The 14,652-nt window shown below is 42.2% G+C and overlaps 1 protein-coding gene across 2 annotated transcripts in view; it reads right to left on the reverse strand.

Moving 5' to 3' along the window:
- Nucleotides 1–14,652, reverse strand: part of PPARG (peroxisome proliferator activated receptor gamma) — a 96,886-nt gene that overhangs the window by 9,894 nt on the left and 72,340 nt on the right. For both annotated transcript variants that reach the window (XM_088472765.1, XM_088472766.1), the window contains exon 5: nt 2,655–2,854. In XM_088472765.1, the coding sequence (XP_088328891.1) occupies nt 2,655–2,854 (200 nt within the window). The remainder of the gene's footprint in view (nt 1–2,654; nt 2,855–14,652) is intronic.

Genomic DNA, 14,652 nt, shown 5'->3' on the forward strand with positions numbered 1-14,652 from the left:
TTAGACTATACTGGCTAATACGATTGGTCTGTTAGGCTTAATCTGGGTACACACCTAAACGATGGTGCGACCCAGCGACGCAATGTAATGATATATCGCATGGCCGTACTCACTTCACGATCCGCTGTATAATATATCGTTACGTGATTCATGTAACAACACCGTGTCGTCCGTGGAAAAGTCCCATCTGACATGCAGAACATCCGATGGAACAATACGATGAACAACGTTTTAAAACGAAAGATTGGGTGTACACATTATACGATGGTCGCACAGATTGCTCGAAAGTAACAAGAGTGCACAATATATCATATAGTGTGTACCCAGCTTTAGGTGGAGGAAGACTTGCATTTGACAACTGTCAATCAGGCTTAATAAAACGTAATAAGACTTATGCTCCCTGTGGGTGTGGCGATAGATGTTAGACATGCTGTCCGATATAACAGAGAGTTGCTGTGTTATATTAGAGGTGTGGATCGCCAGGGTATTCTCAATTTGTGCATAATACACACCCCTATGAGGATGCAAACTAAAATGCACAATGTACGGGAGATATAATATGTCATTGAGTGTGTTCAAATGCCATCAAAATGTGGAATCACCGACATCATCTATGCATAAGTCCTAAATAAATTGACCTTATTGTTTTCCATCCTAACCAGAAATATATTGCGAGTGGTGTCTTGACGATACCAGTGTCACAATATATACACAAATTGAGATATAAGATATTTATTGTGATAAGTCTCCACCTTAATACTGTATGTGTCTAAACTCACTCAACCTTCTTCAGTGTCACAGTTGGTCACTGTACTTAAGGCGTAATGGCAAAACATACCGCCTGCTGTTGTCCGGGAACTTGTGGACAGTTTGCCAAAAAGGGTGTCTGCAGTAATCACTACACTTGGTGGACCTACAAAGTACTGACGTCAATAAAATCTTGTTGATCTATTTGCTGTCAGTGTCCAATCACTTTTGTCTACATAGTGTATGTGGTTTGGAAATAGATGCTGATACTTCCCATTTGGGTCCAGCAGCAGATAAAGTCCATTTACAGCATTTTTACTCCCTGATGAAACAACCAGCTATTGAGGTCGAGAAACGCGTCAGCAGTTGCTAGGAGTTATTTATTCTCCTGAACCACGGTCAACCATTGCGCAATACAATGAGAAACAAACAAGCACGCTAGCCTGCATCATCTTATTATCCAGCCACGCTGTCCCAACATGCTGTGAAGCGCACTGGAAACTGGCAGATACCTACCCTGAAGGAAACTAACTCAGGGTTTGAGGCGGCCGCCGAGTATATCTCCAATATTTCCACAAGTTCCTGCTACGTGAAAAAGAGCTGAAACAGATCATACAGGTATCTGGGTGTGAGTCGGCATAACAACATACGGACACCGCCATAGGATCTCGACACACCGCTCAAGTCTGTAAGTTGTTGCCGCAGCATTTGTTAGTGCATGTTCTCTACTGCTTTCAAATCCACACGATTTAACTAAACACCGGACGGTCTTAATTCCCGGAATAGTTCATCCATTATTGAGAAACTATATACTGGTGTATTTAGCACAGAAGTTACTAACTGCGAGTATTTACCAATATTATTTACTTATATTTTTCAGCTTTTTTAGTTATTTTATTGAGATAGAATACATTTTGTAACATTACAAATTGTTTCATTGTCTCAGATTGCTCTGTTTTGTCCATTCATCGTATTGGGATACATAACATTTTAAATATATATTTTTTCTTTCTTTTTGATTTTTTATTGAAAACATTTTTTATTTTTTCCATATAAGCTTATATGTTTGACCGACACAGTGGTATCAGGGGACTATGATTTTTATCTATAAATTTTAATATATGCTATACAGTTTATTAAGTAAGATGTATTTTTACCATTGGTTGATTCAGATTGTAATTCTTATTAATTCTATTGTATCCACACTAGTGGAGGTATTTCCACTGGAATCCAATTGTTCTTAAAGCTTGTGTGCGCTCCCCCTGTTATTCCTTTGTGTCCTTGTTCATCTAGCCTCAATACGCCATGCAGCGCGATATGACTGGGTTAGCGAGCTGCTAGGTCCTGCGTAACTCGGGAGTATTTTTTTGCATCGTAGCACTACGCATGCCGATTCAGAAACTAAGTCACACACAGATTTATAAGAGTCACATACAATTAATCAGCACAGTCTTCTGGTGCATCCTAGTTGCATTGCACTGCGACTTATATTTATTTTCGGCAAAAAAAAGATGCAAAAAGGAAAAAGACGCAGAGTCGAGGGGCTGTTTGGTGCGACTACAGCAAAGATGTGCGAGGACACATATGTATGACCAAAATTCGTAAGGTTTGCTAGAGCTAACTAAACAGTATGGAAATGATAACAAAACACATGGGTGGGGATTACAAAGGACTGGGACGGAACCCCAAATAAGCTTGGGCCTTAATGTAAACTGCCTTAGATGCCAGTAGAAAAACTATAGTATAGTGAAACTTAAACCAGCAATATGCCAAGTCTTATGGACTCCTTTGAGCTTTTTTATGGCAGGAAAATGACCTTCCTTGAATCCGGACACATCTTGTGCTCTGAATACAATAGAAGAGAGAACAACCTCAGTAAATCATTGACACACATAACTCCCACTCACCGATTTGTCTGTTGTCCTTCCTGTCAAAATGGCTCTCGCCTTGGCTTTCGTTAAAGGGAATGACTTGAGGTACGAGTCATATAAGTGCTTGGCCAGGACCCGTTGATCAGCGCACTCTGGATTTAGATGGTCGATGTCACTGGAAATCTCGGCCAAGAGCTTCTCCTTCTCAGCCTGGGGCATCCGTCCAAACCTGATAGCTGAAAACAGATTTTATGTTTGTGTTATTGAGGCAGAGATTATTATTAACATTATGGAGAGAGTCACCAAACTGTGATAAAACAAGAGTGTGGGGTCATAAAGCATGCAATAACTTCACTGGAAGGTGAGTTATTTTGGGCAATATCGCGTGCAATAAACAAGAAGCATGTTTTAATGAGAGCTTTGATGAATTCTGTCTTTAAATTTTATGATGACGCCAGTCAGCTGATAACAGAAAATTTCAAAATTTTTTTCATACATAAAACTGCAAATTAATTTCAATGACTGGTTTTATCATTCTAAATAAATTCACCTTTAAATGGACAATTCTCTGCCTGAAATAAACCTAGATAATAGGGAGGTGAGGGACCATACCCAGATATTTATTATCATGGTAAGTCATTTTCCCCTTGTGCAACCTGACCAGGAAGCAATGCCTGGACACTAATTATCAGTTCTTGCCTTGGTCGTGATATTAAGGTAACAACAGCTGCCCTGGGGAACTAGAGGGAGAGATCCCCTCCAACCTGCTACCTGCCAAGTACATAAAGTACAAAATCCGAAAAAATAACCCCCACCCAAGTCACCTATGCTCCACCTCTGATCTGTTCAACTGCATTCTCTTCCTATTGTGGGCCTGGCCTTCATATTTCCAAAGTGCTCTCCACCTGGCGAGGGTCTGCGAATTATAACAGTCCTAACAAAACTGGGACAGTTGGGACAAGTGGCAGACAGAGGAATTCCTAACATATGTATATACTTTTGTCCAGATAAAACCTGTGAGTTCATCAGTTATAGCACTAAAAGTGCTATAACTAATCTAAAACAGTTATCTTACATAGGGTGGGATGTACTAAGCATCGCTTCTGTGATGCGGTACATCCTCCCTGACTTCGTGTACATACCGTGGTTCATTACCGCGGTATGTACCAAGCATTTCGAAAGGGACAGCTCTCCCGATAAGAGCCGTCCTTTGCGATTCTGCCGGGCAGAGGGACCTCTGGGTTTAACACCCAGAGGTCCCTCTGGCGCCCTTCTGCGCAAGCGCAGAAAGCCGCGGGGGCTCATGGGAGGGATCCGATCGGATGTCTCCCAACCAGGAGCGTCCCGATAAGAAGCCCATAGGATTCTATTGGGAAACACCACCTGAAGGTGGCGTTACCTAACGTGGCGAAGCAGTTTAGTACATTCGGGGAATGCGATAAAATCCTGGAAAACTGCATTTTCGGGGGGTTTACCGCATTTTAAACCTTTAGTACATCCCGCCCATACTGTATAAAGAATGTACTAATTTCCCAAGTATGCAAAAGTATCAGGAGCCCATCAGAACTGAAAAGATCGGAGACAAAATTGTGTACATGTAGGAACAGCGGCGGATTGGGAACTTAAAGTGGCCCTGGAAAAATTTTTGAGTGGCCTCATTCAAATTTAAACTGTAGGTACCCCAATACAAACATAAGTGGTGCTAGCAAACAGGCAACTTTACAGCCATACAATACAGAGAGCATCTTTGCGCCTTCCTCTGTGGCCCAACCCTCTCACTGCCATCTCCTGAGTGCTATTCTCACCAGATTGCTGCTGTAGGGCATCTGGGCCCAGAGCTGATCTAAGCTACAGCCATCTCTAGCTGCTGCCTGCATGCATTGTGATGTCACAATACAGGTCACAGCCCTGTATAAAGGATGCCCAGCTACTAGCAGCCATTTTGTGGTGACATTTTGTCCTACATTGATACCCTGTGTTAGTTCCTGCTTTATTTAGGCGACTTTGGATAATGACTACTGATATGAACTTTGGATTATATCTTCCAAAAAGGTCCTGAACAGCAACATCTTCAAAAAAAGAATCTGAATAACATCTGCAGGTAAGGACTTTACAATAAATTTTGAAAAAACACAATTCTGGCGCTTCTAGCTAATCACTGTAAATCATATATAAGAAAAATAGAACTGCAGCAGATAATCAACCTCTGTGTATGTTAATAATTTGGAGAAACCGAAAAAAGCAAAATCTGGGCTGACTCTATATTAAATCAAATAGATGATTGGAAAAGTAATAATGCGATAATGAATGTACATAAATACACAATAAATATTTAATATCCACTAAGGATGCCACATAAAATCAATAAAAAAATAAATACATATAACACTAAAAAATCAATCTAATATTGTACTTTGAAATGATTATAACACTGTGTAACTATTAAATGTATCGATACAAAAGTTGGCAATAGCTGTAGTCCAGCACAACAGCATAAAACACCTATAATAGATGCTGAGAGCTGTTAGGTGTTTCTACAGGCAGGATAGTAAATGCTTCCACAATGAAGATAATGATGGCGAATTGATTTAGCAGGGGGAGAAAAACCGTCCTCAGTGCTGTTTAAAAAGAAAAGTCACATATGGTCATATGCAGTGACCTCCAGCCAGTCTACAAACACACATATTATCGAAGACTGTTATTCAAAAGTAAGTTTATGACATGAGTTCAATATAGGTTAAAATACTGACAGTCAGAATATGTAAGACTTGATGGGTAAAATGCAGAAAACAGAATTATTTACATCAGTACCCGTGATCTAGGGAGGCGGCCGTAGCAAATCAAGTTAGACAGTAGCTTGGACAGTGGGGGTGGAGGAGGGAGTTGTGAATTACACAAACGAAGAAACAGTTGAACTTATAAGAAAATCTGTGGAACCTAAACTGTAGGTAAATATTTTACAATCATGAAATCTGTCAGATGAATAATGTGAAATATGTATCAGTGGGGTTACCTTTTACATGATAAAAGTGCATTAAGCCCTGGCTAATGCAGTCCACCTTGAACCTTTTATAAATGAAGCATAAATATTCTTTACAAATATACTTTTTGAAAAAACAAATGAAAGTTAGCACCATTTCAGAATATCATTAACACAAAGTAATGACTGCAAACATTACTGATTAAATATATTTATATCAGAGCAAATCTCTTAAAATGTATCAATTTTCTGGTGGGAAAATGGTAATTTCAAATATATATTATACCAGCTGAAGTACCTGGCGTCACCTGGTTTAATTTTTGAAGGTATTAAGTTAGGCATCCCAGACCAATTGCCACCCCTCTGTGAAGTTTTCATCCATCTAGTGGTAGGCCCAGAACAGGCTCTCCAAGTCAAAGTTCTGCCCAGCGTACACAACCGGGACCTAATCTTCAAGTTATTAAGTTAGGCATCCCAGGGCACTACTTGCCAGGCATCCCAGACCAATTGCCACCCCTCTGTGAAGTTTTCATCCAAATCCATTAAGTGGAAGGCCCAGAACAGGCTCCCCGGGTCAAAGTTCTGCCCAGTGTACACTAACGGGATGTCCGACTGGGATCTAATCTTCAAGTTATTAAGTTAGGCATTCCAGACCAATTGCCACCCCTCTGTGAAGTTTTCATCCAAATCTATCCAGTGGAAGGCCCAGAACAGGCTCCCCGGGTCAAAATTCTGCCCAGCGTACACCAACAGGAGGTCTGAACGAGATCTCAACCCCCTAGTATGTCTTCTGGGATCCAATGTTACCGCTCTGTAAAGTTTTCATCCAAATCCATAGAGTGGAAGGCTCAGAACAGGCTCCCCGAGTCAAAATTCTGCCCGGCGTACACCAACGGGAGGTCCGACCGGGACCCTAAACCCCCTAAAACCTGGCCAAGATGCAACTGGACCACCTCGCGTTGGTGCAGGGGTGTCCGAATGCATAACTGAACAGACAAACAGACCAATTATTTTTATATATAAGATTATATCTCCCACAACAACTTTTTGCTTACTTTAAAATGCTTTGCTTTAATTTTACTGAATCGCAGTGGAACAAAAAGCCCTAATTTCACGTATTGAGGGCCTGATTCAGTGATGTACACTATACTGATGTTTTCGCATGAGTCAAAGTCCATTACCGTAGTTGCTTGCAGCCACTAATTTCACACAGAGTGATTGACAGTCGGCCACCGTTTGGAGAGTGGAGGCAAAAGCGCAGGTGTCGCAGGGATAAAGTACCAACCAATCAGCTCCTAACTGTCATTTTTCAAACACAGCCTGTAAAATTACAGAAGCTGATTGGTTGGTACTTTACCACTCTCCACTTTAATCTCCCCTACTAGTCTGCTCCCACAAAAGGAGTATTCATATATGCGAGTATGCAGATTCTTTTTACACAAAAAGGAGACACAACCCATCTACAAAAAGTGTTTGACCTTTAACCTTTTGTTGTATTCAACCAACACCTCAACTTTCAACGAGGCTTCCAGCTAAAACAGGAATAACCAACTCTGTAGTTCACATAAAATGAAATATTTCAACCTAGAGTAATACTAAACAATGATTGCCACAGGGCCCAGTTGGAAAACAGGAAACATTAATGACAACATGAGATGCCAGCCTGAAAAAGATGTGCTTTCTAGAAGTATCTTATGATTTATTTGTCATTTGACAATGTTTTTAATTTTGCAATACCCGCAATGGAAAACAAGATTATTTTCATACAGTTTAGGACTGCTGCCAGAGAAGCCTCTTGTACTAGTATTTACAACAGATTTTAATCCAGGAAATAATCTCCTATATAACTATCTAAATATATTCAAATACAGCTTTAGCAGGAATGTTAAACAAGTAAGATGGCAGGTACAGTCTGTTTTATCGATTAGATAATGGTTTTAAAAGTATAAACACAATTCTAAAAAAAAATTGCCTAATTTGAAATAATTTGTCTAAATTCATATTAGTGCGATTCTGCTTCAGTATATTAATCTGTGATAACCATGTTTTGGAATGCAGTAAACATGAAATTATCAGCATATGTACGGTATATAATAAGCGAGAAAGTGTGTCTGTCTGTCTGCTTGTCCTTTATGCACGGCCAGAGTTTTGCACCTAGCTCCACCAAATTTGGCATGGTGGTGTAGTTTGACCAGGATTAGGTTTTTGGCTATGTTTGAAGTTTGTTAGGGCAATGGAGGTTTACATGGTGTCCACCAAGTAGGCCATGGAGTCTCTGATTTAAATTTTTTGCTTAAGCAAGTTCGCTCAGGATGTCTTCCAGTGCCTAAAACTAAACTGATCTGAGGGCACAGGCTAATATGTACCAGTGGGGGGCAGGCAGAGCTCCAACAGAAGAGCAATGAGTTGGAGGATCAACTGCCACACTACACCTGCACTGACAGTTACTCATTTCCTCCAAGCACTGGGTCTCATTCACTGAGCGCTCGCAAGCGGGTCGGTGTTTCCCAAATGCGTATGACGGAGGTGTCTCCGTCGTGCGCATGCGCGAGACCCGAACAACGGGGTAGCCGTCGTTATGGTCTCGCACCAAAGGGGGCGTGCTGTCGATGGTGATTGACAGCACGCCCCCTTTGGTGGGCGTGCCAGGGGCGTGTCTGCCCAGACGGAGGCGTTCCCATGGGAACGCCTACCGTCTGGGTCCGGCCCCACTGACATCACTAGTGATGTCAGTGGGAGTGATTTTGGCTCTGATAGAGCAAAAATCACTCCGGGCTTGTGGCAGATGAGACCCTACCACAAGGGTCTCATCGCAAGCCCGATGGTCGCGATGGTCTTGACCATCGCGACCATCTTTTTGGTAACCCACAGCTATGCGAGCAGCCAGAAGGCCGCTCCAATTTGAGCTAGGACGGCCCTGATTCAGAGCGAGCGCTCTTGTCAGAGCGTCCGGCTCTGAATCAGGCCCACAGTTTCATATGCCATGGTCTCCAATGTTGGTCAGCTGATTTCTGCTCGGCAATGATTTCTGTTCTGCACTGATAAATGAAGGCTGCAGATGAACTTCAAGGTCCATTCTTCAACCCGGGCAGTGCCGGGTATCCCAGCTAGTTAATAACAATCTGCCATTATTGTAGGTGATATATCTCTAGACTACAGATGGGTAAACAATATACGATGTGTGTACCCAGCGATGGAACGTTGATATGTAACAATATACACTGCACGATCCAGTGTATGATGGCACAATGTATCGTTACATGCTGCATGTAACAGCACGGCGTCGTTCATTGCATTGTCCCATCTGAAGCAATGAATGTCAATTCGGGTGTAGACACTATACGATTTGTACAATATTTTGTTGCGATCCACATTGGAACGATATATCGTACGACAGATTGTATAGTGTGCTCCCAGCTTTACGCTCACCTTTGTAAAATGCTAATTTGCTTCATATGACAACAGTACGTCAAACCTTTTACAAACAATGTATTGAAGTAATGTCCAGCATTTAAACTGGAACTGAAATTGCCAACCTGCTTAATAGGAGCCACCTAGTGGGAAAACAATGTTATCTCTCTTATAATGAGATATGCATCCTGTACATCTCAACCCGATCACCCTGCACAGAAAATATCTGCTCCAATATCCCAGCTGCTCTAATTAAGGTTGAATTAAAAAAAAATAGATTTTCATTTTTTATCATATTTTTATTATTATTTTTTTTAAATCAGCTTAGGCTGCTTCATGTGGGAAATCCAGGTCTAGGGAAGCACTTATGATGAGCTGTTTGCAAAGGCTGATGATGATTGGTGATTTCTTCGTCACTAGGGCAAGTATTTTGCTTTTGGGTGCACAGGGCCAGAACTAGGGGTGTGCAAGAGGTGCTATCGTACAGGCCCCTGTGGGCGGCATCATCGCTGTCCCATCACATCTGCATCTGGCTTGAGGGTTCCTGGAATGGCAGCCTGCAGCCATTAGTGCTACAGCAGAGCCGCCCGAAGCATCCAAGGGGAGCTCTGGATAGGCACTCTGCAGCCTGTGGAACTGCTCGGAGCAACCATTCAATTGAATGGCCGATATATCGTGTGCCCGTCGGCCAGCGTCAATGTCGTTCACAGACATATCGCGTCGACTGTGCAGCACAGCTGATGGCAGATATATTAGGGCATCTTGCTGTGTATACGGGCAGTCAGGCGCCCGCCTGTACACTTGCCAGAGAGGCCGCATTGCATCCTCCACCCAGGCACGGCCAGAGTCAGTGATAGTTGTTCATTCAACCATCATCTGCTGATCTGCATATATATCTTTCCAGTGTGTACCCACCTTTAGAAGCGCTATCTGCTAATCACAACCAGACAGGAAGTACCAGGGGACGTATCTTCTCCCCCCTTGGGACTGCCAGTCCAGACAACGATTAGCAGAGAGAGCGCTAGTCAATGGAAAGCCACTCCTTTGCCTTGCTGTGAGCCCTATCCGGCTTCTAAGCGCTGCAATGCCTAGAAACTGTTGCTTCTGCGCATGTAGTGGTTGCGGAACCTGCCAGATGCATTGTGCATGTGCAATGCACCTGGCAGAAGCCGAAGACAACAACAGCCGGCCGGGGCGCTGACCAGGCTGCTGTATGGGCAGTCCCCCTGCCAGAAAAACGTAGGTACCGCCGCTGAAAGCAATCTTCTTCCAATGGCATTTGGTGGATTTTTCATAGTTATTTGGACAAATGAATCTGTATTTATGTAGCAAAGCATTCTGAATACTGATCTGAAATGATTTTCCAGCAAACAGATTAACAGTCAATAGGCTCTGAATTTATCAGCACATTCTTTCTGGACTGGTCACAGTGATTAGGAGTCTGCTGATTTCCCCAGTGATAAATGAGTATTAAAAGCAAACAGCAAATATTCATAATTGAGAAATGATTTATCAAGGGTCCACGCCTATTTTGTTTGCTTGAAAAAAATAATCAATCAGCATTTTCTCAGTGTACTATATAAATACTTACACAAGACAGAGATATAATATGAACATATTTTCTCTAAGCTGGTTTTATTGATAGAGGTAGATGGACATATACAAGCAAAAGTATACAGAATTAAATGAATATATTACACCTAAGTATTCACAGTATGTGATTTATAATATAGTTATCTTAAAAACCGTAGTTTATGACTATATTATAATTTGTTTTGAAGTGAGCAAACATATAAAACAGCTTTTGAATATGAAGATATCTTATAGATATAATTTGCTTAGTCCCTTTGTCCGGAACGCTATTTGAATTTGAATATCTCAAAGACTAATTAAGATATTAATGTGATTGTTTTGCGACGGATTTCAAGCAGCAATAAATTACAGAATTTGGAATAAAACTGTATAAAATTTGATGAAAAAAAAATTAACAAAAACCATAATTAATGCTTGGTATAGCTAACCTGAAAATATCAAGAAAACTACCAGAACACAGAGCCGGCACAGTGACCCGGGGGATGCGGGGTAACCACCGCCGGCTGCTGTTCTCACGCATGGACCCAGCGCCCTAGCCATGTGTGGACAATGTTTATGTTCTTCCCAGTTCGGCTCCTGATTGACCATCTGGCTGCGTGACGTAGCTATTACATAATAAGGGAGGGCGCGCGGGCGGCACAACACGTGAGGCTGCTGCTGTAGGGGGCGCTCTTCCCTCACCTACTTTCTCCAACACGTCGATTCCAGGCTCGTAACTCTCAGCCAATCAGCACCAGGTTTGTGCCTCGAAAGCAACGCCTCTTTTCTCTGCTTTCCATGACAGTTGCTGGCAGCCGCTGATTGGCGGGAGGCTGGGAGACGGTGAGGCGGAGTAACAGTGCATTATCATTTGCATCTATAGGGGCTCAGCTTGCAATACCTCCTGGAAATGGTCCATTTTACTTCAGAGTCCATGGACAAATATATCATCGAACTTACAAATTGGCGAAATGTTACAATAAAAAAAATCCCCCATAACCATAAAAGGGCGTGGCTTAGCCGGTTATGTTTCACACACATCTTTTATTATCCGATTCCGTCATATTAACATATGATGTAGCCATTATATAGCGAAGCATTTTCTGTACTTATGTTCTGGGTTCAAATTGGAGAAATGTTCGCCACGGGCATACTAGTTTCTAATCTAATAAAATTTTTATACAAGGGGCTTCTGTTAAATATATAAAATCATACACATTTGCTGATACAATTATATGGGTGAATTCAATTAGACCCAATATTTTTTTTGGTGCGAAAAAATTGAGTATTTTCCATTTTTTTATTTAACCTCCAGTTCAATTGGTTCCTGTTTTTCCACCCGAAAAAAATAAATATTTATTTATGTGTTTTCGTGGCCTTGGCGATAACGGTGCTGGTTATCTGCCATTTTTTTTTACCTGCCTCAGTTAATGTAAATGGTGAAGGAAGTTTATGGTTCCAGGGATGGACTGGAGCTGTATATCAGCCCTGGCAGTCCGCCCTGCACTCACGTGTGAAGGGGGGCGTGATTAATGCAAGGGGGCTGGCCTCGTGGCACGCCCGTCTCTACCCGGCCCAGCACAGCCACCGCCGGCCTATACACGCCTCCTCCCCTTCCGTCTCCGTGATATCTTAATGATTCCAGAGCCGTTGGGTGGAGGGCGGGGGACTCTACCATCCCCCCTCCTCGAGCCGGTCCTAAGGCTTTCGGCCCTTCTGGCCCTGACAATAGCTTACTGCAATAAGATTTCTATTATAACTGATGCATCTTACATACTGTATCTCCACCTTCCACTATCTCTCCTCTTCCCATCCGTACCACACCTCAGTTAGCTGTGCAAAATGGCCGTTGCCAATGGCTGCTTATTATAGGCGTCTGATCATGCAGCTGCCTTACAGCAACTACTGCACATGCACTTTCCCCACCACATGCTACAGTAGTTATTCTGCTACCCCATGTATCAAGGGTTCCTCACCTGAATGGGGTCCATTCAATTCACTTTCCCCAGTGAGTCCGTGCGATTAAAGTTGGCTATAAGCCGCACTTATGGTAGCTCCGGACTTGCTGACATCTGCTTGCTGCCCCGTAGGGTTGCATACAGAAATCTGCTAGTCCGGGACGAGATGGACCGCGAGGAGGGTCAGAGGAAGTGCCCTTGTTGGCGTTTCCACACCGCTGCAATGGCAATCTGCCCCCATCGCGGCTAATTTAATTGACACCTTAGAGTGTAAGCTCATTTTGCCAGGGTCATCTTTACCTTCTGCTTTATGTAATTGTATGGATTTGTATATATAAATATTCTCCCAATCTACAGGGTTGTGTAATGCATAAATATTTCTGCACACACTTATTAAACAGACCTATTTAGGTAAAGATTATTATGTAGAGTGACAGTGTAAAGCAGATCCATCATCTGTGGATTTCTCAAGTCCTTTTTAAGTTATATAACCTGGCAGTGCATTCAGATTGTTTAAAACATGAAAATACAATTGTTGCAATTTACTTAAAAGTTCAGCAACCTCTTGTGGTTAAATGACCACAGTATTTACTGTGCAGCAATGACAAATTACTGTCCAAACAACTGTACAGCGCAATTCATTGGTTTTCACTCAGTTAGTAAAAGACAATTGTACACAAAACAGGTTCTTTAAGACTCAATTGAAAGGTAATTTATTATCTGACATCAAAGCTTATCACAGTGATAAATGAGCCAACAGATTTGCTTCTGAAAATATATATATATTCTCCTTTGATGAAAATATATCTGAAGGAGGATTGTAGATGTTGCAGTACTTATATTTTAAAAAATATTAAAAAGATCTTATGTTTGCATAAATTGGATTGGTGGTCTTGTTTAACACATACATTTGGGTGTGATACGATTTACCGCTGGACACGAGCCCGGCGGTTGTAATCCCAACACCAGCATGCCGAAGATCACGGATACCGACGGAGGTAAGTAAGCTACCTAACCCTCCCCTCTCCCCCCCTACCCCTAACCCTCCCTTAGGGGTGCCTAACCCTAACTTCCCCCCAGGGGTGCCTAAACCTAACCCCCTCTCCCCGCACCATAAACCTAACCCTCCCGGGGGGTGCCTGAACCTAACCTCCCCCCGGGATGCCTATCCCTAACCCCCCCTTCCCCTAGCCTAACCCTAAGTCCCCCCCTGGAGTCCCTAAACCTAACCCACCCCCTGTGGCTGTCCACTCACGACGCCCAGCTTACCTTCGTTCGGTATGCCAGGCGTCGGGATTTCGGCAGTTGGATAATGATAGGTGTTGGGATTTCGACGTCTATCATTAGTCCCTTGCCGGGATTTCCAAGTCGGGAAGCCGGCGGTCGGCATTTCGACCGTCAGCTTCTTGTGTACCTCCCATACATTTATCACAATCCGCATCTCAGACGCGGATGTGATGTAATAAATTTGCCAGGCTTCACAATACAATATTTGAATACAAGGCAAGGATATATGAAATATTGTATGCAGGGACACAGCCTGAGAGAAAGCTCTGTCCAAGCAAAACCTCTCCGAACACTTCTTCTGCGCCTGTCAGAGCAGAGTCTGTGTGAAGGGGGCTTCCCCTGGTATTTTTAACAATTGAACTATGGTAAATTTGAAGATCACATTTCCCCGTTACAAAAAGTATGGGAAATGCGATCTGCTTACTAAAAATATGCAAATTTAAGGGCTTGGAGTAGTTTTCCACGAAAACTACTCCAAAAGTTCTTTAATACATTTATGTGATACTAAAATAATGTGAAGAGGGCTTCAAAACACCCGTTTTCACATTATTTTAGTAAAAATAATATTGATAAATAGGGCCCATAGTATCATTTTGGGAAAGCCCTTCTTATTGGCTTAACTTTTGAAAACTAAAAAAAAACTTTTATATTCAACCTATAGTTATGATTATTCATTTTAAATATCTGACTGCTAATTCTATATTATATACTTTATATTGAAAAGAAGATGAAATAAAGATGGCTTAGTGTATCTAAATTGGTGAACTGGGAATGTATGAGGGCTAGGTACAGGAACGCACCCCGTTTTGCACTCACATACAAAAAT

This window comes from Taudactylus pleione, unplaced genomic scaffold (genome assembly GCF_031769625.1).
Source record: "Taudactylus pleione unplaced genomic scaffold, aTauple2 ptg000128l, whole genome shotgun sequence".
NCBI lineage: Eukaryota > Metazoa > Chordata > Amphibia > Anura > Myobatrachidae > Taudactylus > Taudactylus pleione.